Source organism: Pyrus communis, chromosome 3 (assembly GCF_041283825.1).
Source record: "Pyrus communis isolate YQ-2024b chromosome 3, ASM4128382v1, whole genome shotgun sequence".
Lineage (NCBI taxonomy): Eukaryota > Viridiplantae > Streptophyta > Magnoliopsida > Rosales > Rosaceae > Pyrus > Pyrus communis.
The window spans coordinates 2,828,071-2,845,731 of NC_142567.1; the positions used below are offsets into that span (position 1 = coordinate 2,828,071).

The 17,661-nt window shown below is 37.9% G+C and overlaps 2 protein-coding genes across 4 annotated transcripts; one reads left to right on the plus strand and one right to left on the minus strand.

Annotated features, from left to right (window-relative positions):
- The first annotated feature begins 1,783 nt into the window (after window positions 1-1,783).
- On the plus strand, window positions 1,784-9,839 carry LOC137714618 (protein argonaute 5). The gene is given in 20 exon segments (XM_088690195.1): window positions 1,784-1,924; window positions 2,923-3,072; window positions 3,173-3,282; window positions 3,368-3,477; window positions 3,848-3,948; window positions 4,135-4,231; window positions 4,327-4,440; window positions 4,525-4,635; window positions 4,727-4,861; window positions 5,148-5,246; window positions 5,332-5,450; window positions 5,452-5,501; window positions 5,592-5,716; window positions 5,810-5,901; window positions 5,903-5,927; window positions 6,004-6,098; window positions 6,189-6,251; window positions 6,329-6,392; window positions 6,472-6,740; window positions 7,078-9,839. Coding segments are annotated over 19 exon segments (1,809 nt in total). The 5' UTR covers window positions 1,784-1,922; the 3' UTR covers window positions 6,619-6,740; window positions 7,078-9,839.
- Window positions 9,840-11,374: 1,535 nt separating this feature from the next.
- On the minus strand, window positions 11,375-17,424 carry LOC137715126 (C2 domain-containing protein At1g53590). 3 transcript variants are annotated; one of them, XM_068454354.2, is made up of 13 exons: window positions 17,294-17,424; window positions 16,735-16,973; window positions 16,381-16,455; window positions 15,928-16,071; window positions 15,617-15,712; window positions 15,378-15,509; window positions 14,683-14,835; window positions 14,522-14,563; window positions 14,080-14,128; window positions 13,780-13,872; window positions 13,504-13,687; window positions 13,141-13,258; window positions 11,375-12,847 (listed from the first exon to the last, which is right to left on the minus strand). In XM_068454354.2, the coding sequence occupies exons 2-13, from the start codon at window positions 16,858-16,860 to the stop codon at window positions 11,798-11,800; spliced, it is 2,262 nt and encodes a 753-aa protein (XP_068310455.2). In that variant the 5' UTR covers window positions 16,861-16,973; window positions 17,294-17,424; the 3' UTR covers window positions 11,375-11,797. The 3 variants fall into 3 exon arrangements, with proteins under 3 accessions (XP_068310455.2, XP_068310454.2, XP_068310456.2); XM_068454353.2 differs by having other exon boundaries at window positions 16,735-17,387; XM_068454355.2 differs by having other exon boundaries at window positions 11,375-12,841; window positions 16,735-17,344.
- Between the last annotated feature and the right edge of the window lie 237 nt (window positions 17,425-17,661).

The following is a 17,661-nucleotide window of genomic DNA, read 5'->3' on the forward strand; positions in this document are numbered from 1 at the left end:
AATGTGTCAAGCAATTTGTGAGAAGCGAACTCATGTGAATTCCTCATGTTTCCAAGAAAGCCATGCTTGGGACTTTTGGAAGGTGCGAATTTCTCAAAGGACATGAAAATATGCAATTAGTTGCATTATTCGGAAATTTATGAGCATGCAGTCACTCGGTTGTATAATGCGTTGGTATATTTTTGGGCATCCAAATTGATATGGCCAATTAGTCATCTCTGTAGGGATGCAGCCCATCACAAACTCTTGATGAAATGTCATGTTGATTAGAATGATGTTCATAAAGTTCTACAAGTTATTTCAAAGAATGAAGTAACTTGGCGGACGAAGTTTTGCCTTGCTTCATGATTTAGCCTTGTTGATGGCAATGGACTTCGAGTTCTGGCAACAAAAGAAGCGTCGTCCTTAGTCAAATCTTAGTGTGTGAACTCATTTCAGATGAGATATCATTCTTTTGGGAAGGTGATGATTGGATTGTGAGCGCCAAGACCCATGTTGAATGAAATGACGATATACGAGAAAAGTGTTTGTGGGGGGGGGGGGGGGGGGGGGGGGGGGGGGGGGGGGGGGGTGGTTTGGGGGGTTTTGGAAATGAAAAGACTAGACACTAAATTGTGAGCGCCAATATCTCCTACAATGAATGACTTTTTAAGGTATGTAGAGGTTAGAGACCTTCTTATAAATACCTAAATGTGGGGGAAGTTTACTTCCAAGTGTTCGCAAATTATTGAATAAGTCCTAACTTATGTTTTGAAGACTTAACATTGAAAAACAACTACTCTCGTATGAAATATAGTTTCATAACATGGATTGTGCACACCATTTAAAATAGTCAATCTAGTAATGGATCCAATTATTAAAGATCAGACTAGAGATTAAGTTGATCATCGAGGGGAATGAGGCTACAACCAATATAACTAATGAATCAACCGAGCGAAAACCTAACTTAGTTGATTGGAGATCCCATGGTCGATATAAGTTCAATAGGCAAACTAGTTGGGCATGATTCAAGGAAATTAACACACTACATATACCTCATTCCTATGGTGGAAGAAGCGTGTTGTCTGCAGAAGTTTTAGGGTGTACATTTATAGTTAATGACAATGACATCTTACAATAAATAAGAGGAATAGAGCATATTATTCTTAATCAGTGGTCACCTATGTGAGGTTAGAAGTGGGTCGCTTCTATGAGAATGAGATGACTAAATTCTCTAAAGCTCTCATGAAACCGGAATTTGTTCAGAACCAAAATGAACACAACCATATGAACTATAATATATTAGGATTAGTGATGTCATTTCTATCATTCCAAATATCCCAGCAAACCATTGCAAACAATTCTAACTCCTCCTTAAACCAAAATTTCCTTTATGCCCCTCCAATTTTTTTTTCAACTATCACTTAACTGCTTAATCCACGTCCCCAAATAACTGTTGTTGAGCATAATCCCGTATCAATGCCCTGTTGTCAATGGTGGTCTGGATAACAAAGCAAGGGCATATTAGTCATTATACTTGCTACATAAAACTGTAAAACCCTTCTGCTTTCCTCAGCTGCCTTTTGCCATGTTGTCCAAAAACAAAACACCTATTGCCATAAATGGCATGCAAACCCACCCACCCTCTCCCTCCCTCTCTCTCTCTCTCTCTCTCTAAACTCTCTCTCCCCTCCCCCTAAAACCTCAAATACCCGGTCCTCGCCGACCAGCGCTAGCTCAGGCGGCCACCATCTCGGCGCCTCCGCCTGCTGAGTCTCCACTACTGCTCATCCGTGGGATGGAGCAGAAACTGACGTTGACAGCTCCGCCACCGTCGTCGTCGGAGGTCATTCTGTATGCTCTGAGGGCTGGTTTCGGAACGGCCTGCTACGAGGATCATTTCCGGGCGAGGGTTGCGGCGAGAGGTCTCCGTTACCAGTACGATGTAAGCCTCCCTTTCGTTCTTTCTGCAGTGTTCCCATTCGTTCTTATTTTTCTGTGTTTATATGTTCATCTGCATTCGGACTCTTCAGGTTTCCCTTTCCAAATTTAAATTTAAAATTTTATTTTATTTTCTGAATTTTGCTTTTGCCTTTTCTTTTTAGTTTTTATTCTTCTGTTTTTGGAAACTGTAGTCGCTCATGGCGTTTTGGGACCCAAAAATCATTTGAGGTTCTCAAAACCCCTTTCTGATTCCAAACGATGATGAAGAGCGAACAACTATTAATTGATGTTTCCCAAAATCCATTTCTCTACCGTTTTTGTAAATCTGAACCAGGAATATGTTCATCTACAAGGTGTTGGGGTTGGGAAAAAACTTTTGATGTTTCTCAGAACACGTTAAAACAAGTTTCTGAGTACCAAGCAGAAACCTATTGATGAAAGTTTCGGTGAAATAGGTCTTGGTTTGCTTTTGCTACATATATATATATATATATATATATATATATATATTCAGTACTTTTGACACAGAAATGTTTTCTGGGAAGAACGTCATTCTTTCGGCATTTTCTGAGTCTCGGTTTTCTTGGTAAACCGTTGGTATTGTTCTTGTTTTTTCGTTATCTGTTGTGTGGTGTTTTACAATTTCACTTGGTGGCTGTAGGTGTCAATTACCCCTGAAGTTGCATCGGAAAAGATCAACAGGGATGTCATTGATCAGCTCGTAAAACTTTACAAGGAGTCTCGCCTAGGCAACAGAATCCCAGCTTATGATGGCATGAAAAGTATTTATACAGCAGGGCCCTTACCATTTGCCTCCAAAGAGTTTGTGGTCAAGTTGGCCGAGAAAGATGGCCATGAGGATTCCTCTGCTGCTGCTGCTGGTTCCAAAAGGAGCATTTGTATGAGAGTTATTTGTGTCCCGTTTTCATTTTTGTATGTCTTTTTTTTATTTTTTTATGTTTTTTTAATTGTTGTGGTTTTCTGAATGTTGTCTTGCAGGAGGAACAGAGAATTCAAGGTCACTCTAAAATTGTCTAGCAAACCCGACCTCTATCAGCTCCAACAGTTCCTGCAAAGCCAGCAGCATGAGTCGCCCCAGGAGGAAACTCAAGTGCTGGATGTTGCTCTGAGGGCCGCACCTCCGGAAAAGTAAAGTCTGCGTTTGTTAGAAAAACATAGGTTTTACTTTGGCCTTGTACGTGTTGTTTCCTTACTAGTGACAGTTTGAGCATTGTCATTTCTATCACAGGTATTCGTCTTTCGCCACTGAGCTTGGGCAGAAAGGTGGTGATCTTGGTGAAGGTCAGGAATACTGGAGAGGGTTTTCCCAGAGTCAGTTTGGGCTTTCGCTCAATATAGGTATAATTTTCCCTGTTTTGGTAACCATACAAAGTTAAGTAACAAAAGTGTTGTGACCTAACTCTTTCTATTCATATATTTGCAGATGTATCGGCCAGAGCAATTTATGAGCCTATTATGGTAACTGAGTTTGTCAAAAAACTTTTGAGCGACAGACAACTGTCAAGGCCTTTGCCTGATCGTAATCATTTGAAGGTATTCGCCATTTTCGTTTCAATTTGTGGCATGCAGTTTTGATAGTTAACTTATCTAAAAGTAAAGCTATATAATCAAAATACAATGTGATTCTGTTGAGTTGATAGTTTGTACTTAATTTCTACTTGTCCCAACAACAAAGTTCAAGCTATTTATACAAGTTATAGGTTATATTTATGCAGATTTGCTTGCTAGTATTTATGTTCACTGGGTTTTGAAGATGCATTTAGTTTTAGCATGTAATCATTTGCTTTTATTTTGAATTGACTAATATATTCAGAGTTCTGTGTATTTACTTATGTTTGTCCACAAATAGTTACTTAAAAATATTTTATTTAAGCAAAGCTGATTGAAATTCTGTTACTTACAGGAGAAAAAGCCCTTAAAGGGGGTCGAGGTACCGCTTTCTTATGAAGAGCATACCGGTTATGAAATCACTGGGGTGTCAGTTGAACCACAAAGCAAGTTGAAGTGAGTCTTGTAATCTTTACGTTTATGCTAATGTATTGTTTGTATGTATATGGATTGTTGTGGTACTTGATTTGCTGGAAAAGAAAAAAAAATCAAATTGAGTTATGATTGTATTCCATGGTAACAGAACATGGAAAATTCTCTCCCTCGTTGATTCATAACTTATTATCCATCTCTGCATTTTAGGTTCACTCATGAGAGGTACAGTATTGGGCTAAGGGATGTGGCAATGCCTGCACTTCAATCTGGAAGGGATTCAAAACCTGCTTATTTGCCAATGGAGGTACCTTTCTCGACCAATTTATTTTCCAAAGTGATTCTATTCTATGAACGGTAGCAGTATTTAGGATATAATCTACTTATTTATCTGTTTGGCAGCTTTGCACCATTGGTTCTGGGAAGCGGTACTCAAGGCTGAATGAGAGACAAGCAACAGCCCTTCTGAGAGCAACTTCTCAAAGCCCTGGAGATAGGGAGCGAAGCATATATCAGGTCTGGCTGTGATTTTATCTTTTCAATCAATAGGAATCTTTTCCTAATCTAGATGGTTTTCATCTTGTTTCTGTATCTGTACATATGGTTAAACACAATGGTCACAATAAAGATGAGCTTATCCAACGGGAATTTGGAATGAATATAAGAGAAGATATGACTTTAGTTAATGCTCGTGTTCTGTGGCCGCCTTTGGTAATTATTTGTTTCCAATTTTGTTTGAATAGTGCAAGTGTTTTTTTATTTATCTTTTTCCCTTTGCTGGTGTTTGAATTGATGACAACAGCTGAAATACCATCACAGTGGTCGTGAGAAGTCTGAAAATCCACTAATGGGGCAATGGAACATGATCAACAAAGTGTGGTATTGGTTTTTAATGTGTTTTGACGGATCTGTGTGTATGTTGAACTCCAGTTCATACGTGTGAAATCTTTAATGCACTTTGAGGGCAGTTACCCATGATTTATGCAACTGAAGGGGTTTGAGGGTAGTTTAACAAAGTTTTTGCAATTTAAGTGGCTTTGCAGACAGCACTTTCACTTGTACATATGAATAATGGATTTGTAAACATTATAAGATACTGTCTTTTACTGCTTTTGTGATATGTGGTGCAGCATGAAAATTGAAAAATTATTCATATCGGAATTTTGATTTCTGATTAGTTTTAATATATGCCGGTTCTGTAGAAAATGTTTAACGGTGTTTGAGTGGATTTCTGGGCATATGTTGATTTTTCCCTATTGGACCAAAGTTTTAACTTCCGATTCTGTGAGGATTTGGTCAGTCTGTGGAACAGCAAGGGAGTGGTATAAATCTAATCCTTAACTTCCTCCTCTTTCTGCCTTGAATTGTTTTTTTGTTGATTTCATAACCAAATTGTTTTCTTCCTAGTATTTCCATCCGCAACCTTTACTTCCGCATCAATCAGCTCATCCTGGGAAAATAGAGAGGGTGCTCGGAGATATCCATAAGATGTCTAGCAAGCAACTTGAAGAAGTTGGACAGAAGGGAGCATCTTCAGTTGTTAATTATCATTTTGCCTGATGTCACTGGATCATATGGTGAGCAGTAAATCTATGAACAAAAGGTGTCTTGTATTTCAAATTTTCAAGATATTCAAGCTTAAAATCTGTCATATTGATTCCTTGCAGAAAAGATGATAAAACGATTCTGGGAAAGTGAGTTAGGAGTCGTATCTCAGTGCTATCAGCCTATAGCAGCATCAAGGCTCAGCAAACAATATTTAGAAAATTTGTCGCTCGAGATAAATGTGAAGGTTCGTTTTTTATGTATTGTCCATTTGTCCTTCAGTTACTTATTATCTTCCATGAGCATTGAAATATTGACACAACATTTGAAACTGTTGTAGTTTGGTGGAAGGAACACTGTTGCCATTCGAAGAAGGATTCCTCTAGTTAGTGACATCCCCACAATCATCTTTGCTGTGGATGTTATCCATCCTCAACAGCAGTCTGTCAATTGCAGCTGTAAGTTCAGTTGTCTATTTTGATTTGTTTTTAATTAAAATTCACAACGTGTTAACATGTTAATTTATTCCAACAGGTGGTGGCGTCAATAGATTGGCCACAGATAATCCAAGATCTTTATAGTGTAAACCAGGACCCTAACAATGGTCTTGTTGGAGGAGGAATGATCAGGTAATTGGGCCAACAATTGTTTCTTATTTTTTTTTCCTTCAAGATAGTTGTGAGTACGTTTTCTTAGCATGATTATTTTGATTATGGTAGGGAGCATTTCAGAGCATTTCGACAAGAAACTGGCCGTAAACCAGAGAGAATTATCTTGTACATGTAAGAATTGTTTTTTTTGTGGTCAAGCAAAATGACACAACACTCTACTAACATTTGTTTTGATGTTTGCTTGACAGAGACGGAGTTAGTGAAGACCAATTTTGTCAAGTTCTGCTGCATGAAATGGATGCTATAAGATAGGTACACTAACTATTAGAATGCTAGAATTATTTTTTTAGGATAAGCAAATTTTTTAATACATTTGTTACTACTTTACCAGGCTTGTCAATCTCTGCAGGACGGATATCTGCCACCTCTTATTTTTGTTGTGGCACAGACTGGTAAGAGTGGCAATTTTCAACCAGTTACAAATTTTAGATGCATTGAGATAATAGTAAATTTGAAGCTTTTCCATTTTGTGCATTGAGTAATTGTAAAATTGATCTTTTTCCATTTTGCTCTTTAACTATCTTTACCACTCTTGCTGACACCCAGTTTTGTCATACGAGGGAGTTCAACTTTTATCTCAACAGCCATGCTAGCATTCAGGTATTACTTGTGTTGTTGATTTATACATGCCAATTTCGTTTTTGCGGTAGTTTGTGATGATTTAGGGCTTATTTGGCCCTTCAATTCTTGATATTATTTTTCTCATAAAGGGAGGCAAATATATATACTACATACTTGATTTACAAGGTAAGAATATGCAATAATATTTACCCTAATTCTACAGACTAAAACGGGTAACAAATCCCCCTATTACACACAAAAGTTAACTTACTCCAATCGTTTGCCCTCTTCTGAGCATGTATCCGTGCTCTCTTCGCTGCTAAATATGAAATCTAAGTTATGCTATAGTTTGAATTGCTATCTTCTATTCGTGTAGTGAACTAACATGCCTACGCACCACCATGTCATGTATGATGAAAACAAATTCTCCCCTGATTGCTTGCAAGTGGGAACAAACAACATATGCTACAAGTAAGCATTTAATAATTTCAACTCGTCTCTCTAGCTTTTGCACTTATGCGAGGAACTTTGAAGATAACGGTTTTTTTGCCGACTTTCTAATCGTATGTCATATAATTTTTCAATTATAAGGGAACCACCCTTATTCTTATCATAAGGCCTAATTATATCATGATGGGGGCGGATTCTCGATTCAGCACTAACAGTGGGACCCTCTTAATATCTTCAAACATGTGTATTTTGAACGAACATTCGGGCAACAGAGCTTTTATATGTGGGAACATATATGAAGCTAGAAGGTTAGTTGATCATGGGGGCCCGAATACATGCATAGGTAGGAAAACAACCCATAAAGGGTATAATTAAAGCATGCAATCGATTCAAAAGGAGAAAATATGTATGGAAGGCTTCTCCATGCTTGCTTGCACAGGCACAAAGGCATCTATGATCAACTATAGGGTGCAGGCAATTCATGTAGATAAGTGTCCAAAAACATATGGATGTTGTGAACGAATTGTTAGTCATCGTGGTGTTGCACACTTGGATTTAGGCATATATGCCATAGGAACTGGACAACGCTTTGCAATTCATCAGTTGGCTCATAGCTTATCGCATGTCAAAGATAATATCTATTATCATAATTATCTCAGTATGTTAGAGATAGTAGGGTCGTACAATAAACCAGTTGAAGAAAAGACAGCCGAAGAAAGTGTACTCGAGGTGCTTTTCATGGCATCTTTAAGAGATCCGAGTACAGGTCCCCCTTTTGAGACCCATATGATTACTAAGGAAGGGCTAGTAAGAAGAGTCCTATGCACCTTTACTGAAGCTTGCATCAGATTTGAGCACATTGCTACACAGATGCTTGATGACAAGAACCTTGTGTTCAAATCTGTGTCATAAAGCATCTGTGTAGCAATGTGCTCAAATCTGATGCAAGCTTCAGTAAAGGTGCATATGACTCTTCTTACTAGCCCTTCCTTAGTATTCATATGGGCCTTAAAAGGGGGACCTGTACTCGGATCTCTAAAAGATGTCATGAAAAGTGTCTCGAGTACACTTTCTTCGGCTGTCTTTTCTTCAACTGGTTTATTATATGACCCTATTATCTCTGACATACTAAGATAATTATGATAATAGATATTATCTTTGTCATGCGATAAGCTACGAGCCAACTAATGAATTGCAAAGCGTTGTCCAGTTCCTATGGCATATATGCCTAAATCCAAGTGTGCAACACCACGATAACTGACAATTCGTTCACAACATCCATATGTTTTCGGGCACTTGTCTACATGATTTGCCTGCACCTTACAGTTGATCATAGATGCCTTTGTGCTTGTGCAAGGAAGCATGGAGAAGCCTTCCATACATATTTTCTCCTTGTTGAATCGATTGCATGCTTTAATTATACCCTTATGGGGTGTTTTCCTACCTATGCATGTATTCGGGCTCGCATGATCAACTAACCTTCTAGCTTCATATTTGTTCCCACATATAGAAGCTCTGTTGCTCGAATGTTCGCTCAAAATACACATCTTTGAAGATATTAAGAGGGTCCCACTGTTAGTGTTGAATCGAGAATCCGCCCCAATCATGATATAATTAGGCCTTATGATAAGAATAAGGGTGGTTCCCTTATAACTGAAAAATTATATGACATACAATTAGAAAGTCGGCAAACAAACCGTTATCTTCAAAGTTCATCGCATAAGTGCAAAAGCTAGAGAGACGAGTTGAAATTATTAAATGCTTACTTGTAGCATATGTTGTTTGTTCCCACTTGCAAGCAATCAGGGGAGAATTTGTTTTCATCATACATGACATGGTGGTGCGTAGGCATGTTAGTTCACTACACGAATAGAAGATAGCAATTCAAACTATAGCATAACTTAGATTTCATATTTAGCAGCGAAGAGAGCACGGATACATGCTCAGAAGAGGGCAAACGATTGGAGTAAGTTGACTTTTGTGTGTAATAGGGGGATTTGTTACCCGTTTGAGTCTGTAGAATTAGGGTAAATATTATTGCATATTCTTACCTTGTAAATCAAGTATGTAGTATATATATTTGCCTCTCTTATGAGAAAAATAATATCAAGAATTGAAAGCCCTAAATCAGCACAAACTACCACAAAAACGAAATTGGCATGTATAAATCAACAACACAAATAATACCTTAATGCTAGCATGGTTGTTGAGATAAGAGTTGAACTCCCTCGGATGACAAAATTGGGTGTCAGCAACAATGGTAAAGATAGTTAAAGAGCAAAATGGAAAAGCATCAAATTTACTATTATCTCAATGCATCTAAAATTTGTAACTGGTTGAAAATTGCCACTCTTACCAATCTGTGCCACAACAAAAGTAAGAGGTGGCAGATATCCTCTTGCAGCGATTGACAAGCCTAGTAAAGTAGTAACGAATGTATTAAAAAATTTGCTTATCCTAAAAAAATAATTCTAGCATTCTAATAGTTAGCATACCTTTCTTATAGCGTCCATTTCATGCAGCAGAACTTGACAAAATTGGTCTTCACTAACTCCGTCTCTGTCAAGCAAACATTAAAACAAATGTTAGCCAAGTGTTGTGTCATTTTGTTGACCGTTAGTTGACTTTTACGAATTTTCTCGGAAATCCTCCTAGATTAATTTCGACGTCCTGAGTCCATTTTTGACATCCATTTAGTGAAATTCTGGAGCTTTGCACATGGTCTCACTTAACAGAAATATGAATGAAATATATGAAAAACTAACGGTAGGGGGCAAATTGGCTAAAAAAATTAGTTTTGATTCCTTAATTTTCTAATAGAAAAGTTCAGGGAGAAACCGAAAGCTAAGTGGAAGTTTAGAAGGTAAATCGACAATTAATCAACATATCTGGTACATTAAACACTTGGAATACCATATAACTAAGGAAAACAGTTCAATCACCATCTTTGGTGGACCAATTCCAATTCCAACATAAATTTTAGTCAGTATTCCAACTTTCTTCCACAAACCCACATCATTCACCCCTGGAGTAAAACAACACACATTAAATTTTTACCCACCGAACCGCACTGGTTTTGATCCTAGTACACACACCCAAAAAAAAAAAAAAAAAAAAAAACCTGGCATAGAGTTAAACATGTTCCCGTCCCTTTGTTTTGAAGTGATTGGCCTCAACAGCTAGCTCGTTGAGTTGTTGGCAGAGTTGAGCGATTATTATCCGTCATTCAAGCCCCCCAGGAGCATGTGAGTGTAATCGTTGTTTTCTGGTGGTTCGGGTCTAAAGATATGTTTGTTAGACGGATGATGATCAAGTAAGACAGCTTTGCCACCGTGTGAGGTTCATGTGCAAGGCTCGTTGTAGTGCAAGATGATGAGTGTCGTTCACTGGGATAGTGGGTTTTTTGTTTCCAAAGAAAAGAAAATTGAGAACCAGAGCAAGTGACCTAATGATAAAGGCGTAGACATGGGAGGTTTCGGATTCGATGCTCGGAGCTAGTGAGTTTGCATAATTGTGACTAGTCTGCATAAATACGAATCCAAATTTCAAAAATTAAATGTCATAAGGTCAAATCTAAATATACTTTCCAAATTAACATCATTTTTGGAATTGAGAAAGTGACATAAAAATACGATTTCAAATTTCAGTAATTAAATGTCTAGTGTTATAAATGGCAAACGTTAGAGAAATAAACCTTTGCGAGAGACAGGAGGGAAGCGGGTGTAATGTATCACATTGTTTATTTTCGTCATTATAACATAAAAGGATTGCAGGTAAAGAAGGGAAGGAAGGGATATTGATCTTATTGCTTTCACTTCTTTCCTTTTATGTTGCGTGTTGTGATCATGCACAAAATACTCCTTATATAGAGTCATATCCGTAAAGAACCAAAAAAGTGAAATAAGTGTCTTTTGAAAAACATAATACAACAACAATGCTACTATTCTTAAGTTTTCCTCACTTTTCGTTTTTTGGCTTAAAACACGTAGGCATTCATTCCACAACTTTTACAACATCTAGATCATTTCTAGATTACTTTCTAAATTAACGTCATTCTCGGATTTACTTTTCAAATTGAGAACCTTAGAAAGATTTCATTTCTAATACATAGGGCTGCAATGGGTCATTTTCGGATTTACCCATTTATGTCCATGTCGTGTTGTCATTGTTTCGGCCAGACAAATTAGCGAGCTTGGACTTGAGCTCCCAAGCAGCCCATGGTCTTTCTATAACTAAAAATTTGTAGCAATGTATTAAACTAAAGGTCAAATTACAAAACTTTTCTCAAAACAACTCACATATTTGCAACATAACTACAAAAAGAAGAAATCTTAAAACAGATCCTTCATTCGCCTTCCAAAGCGCTACATAAATTTAACATGTAAGACAAACCTATAGGTGCATCAGAATTCCTCAAGTTCAGTGTAGAACTGTTTTTTTTTTTTTTTTTCAAGGTGAAAACACAGTATCAACGCGTTTGTTCGGCCGAGTGTTTTACAAGAACATCAATTATGCGGCCTGGACATGCACACCGGACCTCGAACCTTCAAATGAATCTGCTAATCCAGCCACAAGAGGAACAATATGAGCTCTCTTTTATAGCAGTCCATGCACTAATTTCACATGCTTTCACATTCAAATCTGAATCAGCTAGCTTCAACTCTTGACTGCTCGCACAATGCATCGCCACTTCTTCCAGGGCTGTCCAGCTCCTCATCCACTTTTTCGAGTTCTCCAAGTTCAACCTTCTTCGCTGGGACTTCAGCATCCACTGCAGTGTCAGGTACCGGCTGAACCACGGGCTCCTCTGTTACACCTGAATCAATATCGGAGCTGCAAGGTATAGCCTTGGAGGGAACTGGTATCATTTCAACAAATGGGGACGGAAGAGAAACATCGTCATCAGAAGAGGTCGAATCTGCTAAAATTTCTTTTTCACTCACTGCGCGGGGATCAGCTTGGGGCTTTCTAGAACCTTTCCGTGAAAGTGCACGCTTTACCGACCTTTCAGCACTTTTGTAGAGACTCTTTGCCATGTCTTTAACATTGCCCTTTCCAGGGCTATCTGAACCACTCTCTCCAGAACTTAAAGCCCCTCCTTTTGAATTTGCCTTGCCAGAAGGAGAGCTACAAAGGCCGTCTTCCACAACAAATTTCACACCAATATTATTTTCATTAACTGCCCTTAGATTCACGCGTGGGGTTTCGAGTGGCTCTTTAAAGGTGCATGAATTATCCTCCTTGGAATTCCTATGGAACACCGAACCGATCTTATGCAGACCCTTGCGAACTGATGCCATTCGCCGTTTATCTTCAGGATTCTCATCAGTGCTGCTGGTATCATTAACTTGGGATCCAATGCCACTACCATTAGGCTCCCCTTGAATTTGGGTATTAAGTCGTCGACCCTTTCCTTTTCTGGCCTCCCAAGTTTGTGAAACTTCATTTCCTGGGTGATGGACCCATATACCAGTCTCTTTCTGCCCATCAATATCAATCGGCTCAAAATGATCTGCTACCTTAGGAGATTTCCCCGGCGATATAGATGAGAAGGAACCTTTATTACCAGTGTCACAGGCAAAGGAATTTCTTCGTTCTTCCACATCTGGCTTTTCCTGAACATCTGGACAGTCTTCTGACTCATCTCCCTTTGTATGAAAGCGGTTCAAGTCAAGCCCCTGAAGATTTTTCTGTTCCTGAAAAAATCTTATCACTTAGATGTCGTAGAGAATTGAGAATTCTAATTTGTTTCGATTATGAAAATAGACAGAGACAGAGGGAAAACAGAAACTAAAACAATTAGATGATTCATTGAGATTCTCAAATTGTGAAGATACTTTTTCAAAGGAGCGGAGCGCCATGCACACTTGAGCATCCTGTGGAAGCATTGCATTCTAATTTATGCAGCAACTAGAACGATCGATCTCTTGACTTTGATTTCCTAATGGACATTATCAATAGAACTAGTTGAGAAGAAAGAAAAAGTTACCTTCCCATTTTCGTCAAGTACGGTTACTGCAAGATGCAGCCTCCCAGCCTTCTGAAGAGGCAACCACATGTCATGCCTCCCGCCATTCCTAAGATCGCCAATGTTAATGGAACAGTCTCTGGATATAGAAGAAGTGTCAGTTAATTGTACAGATACAACAGCACCTACAGGATAATTTAATAGAAAATCAAAGCACAAGAAGGTAAATGGCTTCCAAACTCATTTAATTTGTGATTGTGATCATTTAATCTCTACGTCGGTAATCCTTAAATCTAATAGTTACTATAGCAATATTATTTGCAAATATTTGAAGACTCAGGCATGCTACGGAACATAATATATTAAGGAAGTTCAGAAACAAACCCAAGGGTGTCATCAACAAATATGTCCTTGTCCTGAACTTCAACAGCTAGCACATTTGGTGAATCCCAGGTGATAATGGGGATCTTAAATTCCTCGTGCCATTTTGGAGTCAGCGTTTTCTTTTGTATCTTAGTTTTGAATTGGTAAACACCCAAATGACCCTTCACATAAGGGTCAGCGAATCCTGAAAATAAAGATCTGTATCAAATACAAAAAAGAAACATCTTTCTTGTGTTAGTTAAAAAACCTTCTTGTACTGGAAAACAAATAACTAACCATTTAGATCGGAGGCTTTCATGTCAGATGCTTCAATAACTTCTACTCTCACATAAGCAACAGGATCCTTCTCATCCACAGAGAACCAGCTTTCTGTCATTCACATGAACACAGTAATTGAAACATTTTAGAAAGTGCATGAGTGAGAGGAACTTATATCACAAGGGGACTGAATGCATGTGAATCTAGCAATAAATGCCTCCACACCACATGAAATTTGATTAACATAAGTTTTATACTTCCCAAAGGAAGATCCTGTTAATCGTGTGAAATACTAAAGATACATTATGCGGCCCTTACCCTGTTCCGGTGAAGTAAATTTCTCCATGTCAACGACCAGCATGTTAGGCTGCAAAAAGATATAGATAATAGATTAATAACATTTCCAGATCATCTTGCTGACTATGAGGTGTAATATCCAACAGTCCCATCATTTGTCATTCGAACAAGCTTATTTTTTTGTCTACTAGATCACGTGGAATTTAATCAACTTGATATACTATTTGAAAGGAATGAAACATGTACGGAAGGAGAGAACTATCGCGAATAGTTTTCTGAAATCTGAAATTTGCAACAGATACAAATGGAAATCTAGGCCAGTGGTTTTAGGCCTAATGAAAAAGGACTCCATTGTAACGTGCAAGGAGGTGTCTAGACTCTGAACTGATGATGTCTTTGCATTCAAGACAACCATTGGATGGCCAAGAATTATATATGGAGTGTCAAAATCCAAATAGTTTACCTGAACAAGTGTCTGCTCGAAGGCAACAGAGAGAAGCTTATCCTGCGAAACGGAATCAACAAAGGAGAGAGTCAGAGATCGGTAAACACAAAGACAGAGTGAGTGACCGATGAAAGGGGAGACTTAAGAATATATCTGCATAAAATATGATAAAAGCTTACCAGCCAGCCATCAATCCCAGGGAGTTCCGTAACATCAAGCCCATGAGTGAAAATAGGCTTGACAGTCATTTGAAAATACGGAGGCTCAACGAAGCATAACCGCACACGGCCTAGGAAAGGCCACTTGCAAAGGAACCTCACCCCAATCAGGACCTACAAAAGAAAAAGAAATTCACAGCTTTGTCACATGCCATTTCCCCTAAAAAAAAAAAAAAGGTTTTTCAGTATGCCACCAAAGGGCAGAGGCCAATCCTGTTAACCATTCTTAGTTAACGACACTAACCAAACCAACTCAATAAGGTAACATGGATCATCTAACATAAGTCATAAGCTTTTTTAGCCTGAGATAATCCATTAGACCTAAAACTCAAATGCTAGTTCTAAAAAGAAGAAAAACAAATAAGGCATACATGTCAGAATTGAAACACAAACAACGCTAAAAAGAAACATTCCCATCACATCAGTGTTTAAATGCAGAGATTATACATAAAGTGGTACAAATCAGAACTAATAAGTTGCAAAGATCAATCGCAAAGTTAATTCTCATGGAGGCACCACATGAAACTATACTGCATAGGCTTCTATGTCTATCTTGTTTAACATACTATCTACATCCTGAATTACAAGCTTCCTTAACTTTAAACCGATTTAAGATCCATCCTGATTCCTGAATTACAAGTTAGGCAAATCCATACCTTCCCTTCAACATGCATGCCTGTAATATGCAACTTTGCCCAGATTCCAAAACCTAGTCTTTTCCTCAGTTTCACAGCTAGAATTCCAAGCATATCATCAGCTGTCAGAAAATTCATCCCCAGCTCCAGAACCTGCATTATTACAATGTATTACTTCGTGTTGGCTGAATTCTAGAACGAAAGCCAAGAAAAGCACACGAAAATACTGGTCCAACATGCGGGAGAATACTAACTCATACCAAGTGGTCATCATCAGTAGATTGGCGAAGAACTCTCATCTCTGTGAACATAGGTGGGTTTCTTCCCAAGTAAAGATGCTGTACTATAGCTTTACCCTGCATATGTATAACCATATAGATAATTAGAACTAGTTTACTGTACATACAAACAGCTGAAGTGATCACAATACACTATGGGGCAATCAAAATAGTATAAAAAATCCGAGTCCACAAAATAGAGAGCACTTTAGACTAAAGTGACCAACCCAAACTAATAGGAGCAATCAAAACTAGAGTATTGAACATGAATAAATCAGAAGATAAAGTCATACAACAGTCCACGGTTTGTACTTCTCCAAAAACCAAGGTATGATAGGGAGGAGAACTTTCTGTGAAGCAATCTGTTCCATACATATAGGCCATATCTTTTCAACTGCATGGTTCAACCACCGCACGGTCTCAGAATCAGAAAGTACCTGAAGTATCGGACAAGGCAAGGGAAAAATGACATGAGATATTGCACTGCCAAACTAATTCAACCATAATTCGAAAACCCAAATTTAATTTTTGAATAACTAAGATAATTTCCCAACAGAAGTGCAAAGCATAGATATTCAAAAGAGTTCAGTTTGACTTTATATTCAAGAACCTTTCTTATGGCGGGTCGTCTTTCTTTTAATTGCTTCTCACTTGAACAATAATAAAGATCAACAAAGACTCTTTTACTCAATGTACTAATCACTGATAAAGTAATCAACCATACAAAAGGGAAAACTAAAAATTACCCTTCTCTGATTAGCCTGTTTTCTTTCCTCAAATTGTAATTTCTTCCGCAATCTCATAACATACCGCTCATGAACCTGTCGAAAACAGAAGCAAAAGTGCTTATTAAGTATTGAAATTGCACATCCAAATCAATACCAGTTATCAAATCACATTACATATAATTGACAGAAAGAACCAATGAAAAAGGCCAACTTTGTGCTTGATTCTAATCCCTTGCATAAAGAGAAAGAGCTCATAATTTACTTTTCTTGCTTTAATTAGTTTCCTAAAATAAATTTAATCCCTTTAACAAAAAAAAGATTAATGAATTCAAGAGAAAAAAGCAGTAATAAGGAAGAGCAGTGATTCCATACCAGGTAGAGATAAATGAGAGAGATGAAGTAGGCAACTGGGTGGCAGCAATTGAAGTGAGAGAGAAACCAGATCACCATTAACACAATCCCCACATGGTGTATCACTGTGACTTCTGTTACATCCATCTCTTCTTCTTCTTGTTCAAACCCAAAAGCCAAAAGCAAATTTTCTCTCTCTTCTTTTTGCAAAATTCAAACTTTACTCTCTCTCACCCCATCTAAACCCCTCCCCATAAAACCTTTAAAAAGAATCACCAATTTAGAGTCAACATATCAAAGGACAAATCCAACACTAAAACTAAAAGCTCAAGAAATAGTCTGACAAGCATTAAAAAGGAACAAAAACCCAGAAGGGCAAACTCAAAACCAACAACAAACCATGTAATTTTTTGAAATCTGAGAGCTACCCACTAAAACATTAAGAACCCCAGATTCTTTTCAAAGCAGAAATTAAAGTAAAAACAACTGATGAAATCAGAAGCTTCACTTCAAAATACCCAAACGAAAAAGTTAAAGCAAAGAGGAATGTTTTTGGTGGCCAGAGAAGATGAAACGGAACCTTAGAGCTGAAGTTACCGGCGGGAAGGTAGAGAGAGAAGCAATAAGAATTACGACAAAGTGCGGAGGGTGGAGGGTTATATTTGAGGAAGGTTGCAATTGACTGGCAGTTGGTCGCCACGTCTACGTAACACGTCACCTACGCGTGTCGATAAATGGCTTTTAACGGGATGGATGAGTATTCTTTCTAGATTCTTTTCTTATATTTACTGCGAGTTTATCTTTGTGTTTAATTTTAAATAAATAAATTTAAAATAATTTTTTATCATACGAAACAGTTAGAATATGAGAATCTCCACAACTTAGATCCGGATGAGATTCAAATCCTAACTGGATAGTCGTAAACTGCACCATATTTTGAAAATGAAT

Coding starts and splice junctions, on each gene's coding strand:
- LOC137715126 (XM_068454354.2), bottom strand. CDS start 16,860: ATGGATGTAACAGAAGTCACAGTGATACACCATGTGGGGATTGTGTTA. Junction 13,873..14,079: donor ATTTACTTCACCGGAACAGG/GTAAGGGCCGCA, acceptor TGTGAATGACAG/AAAGCTGGTTCTCTGTGGAT. Junction 13,259..13,503: donor TTTGTTGATGACACCCTTGG/GTTTGTTTCTGA, acceptor TTCTATATCCAG/AGACTGTTCCATTAACATTG.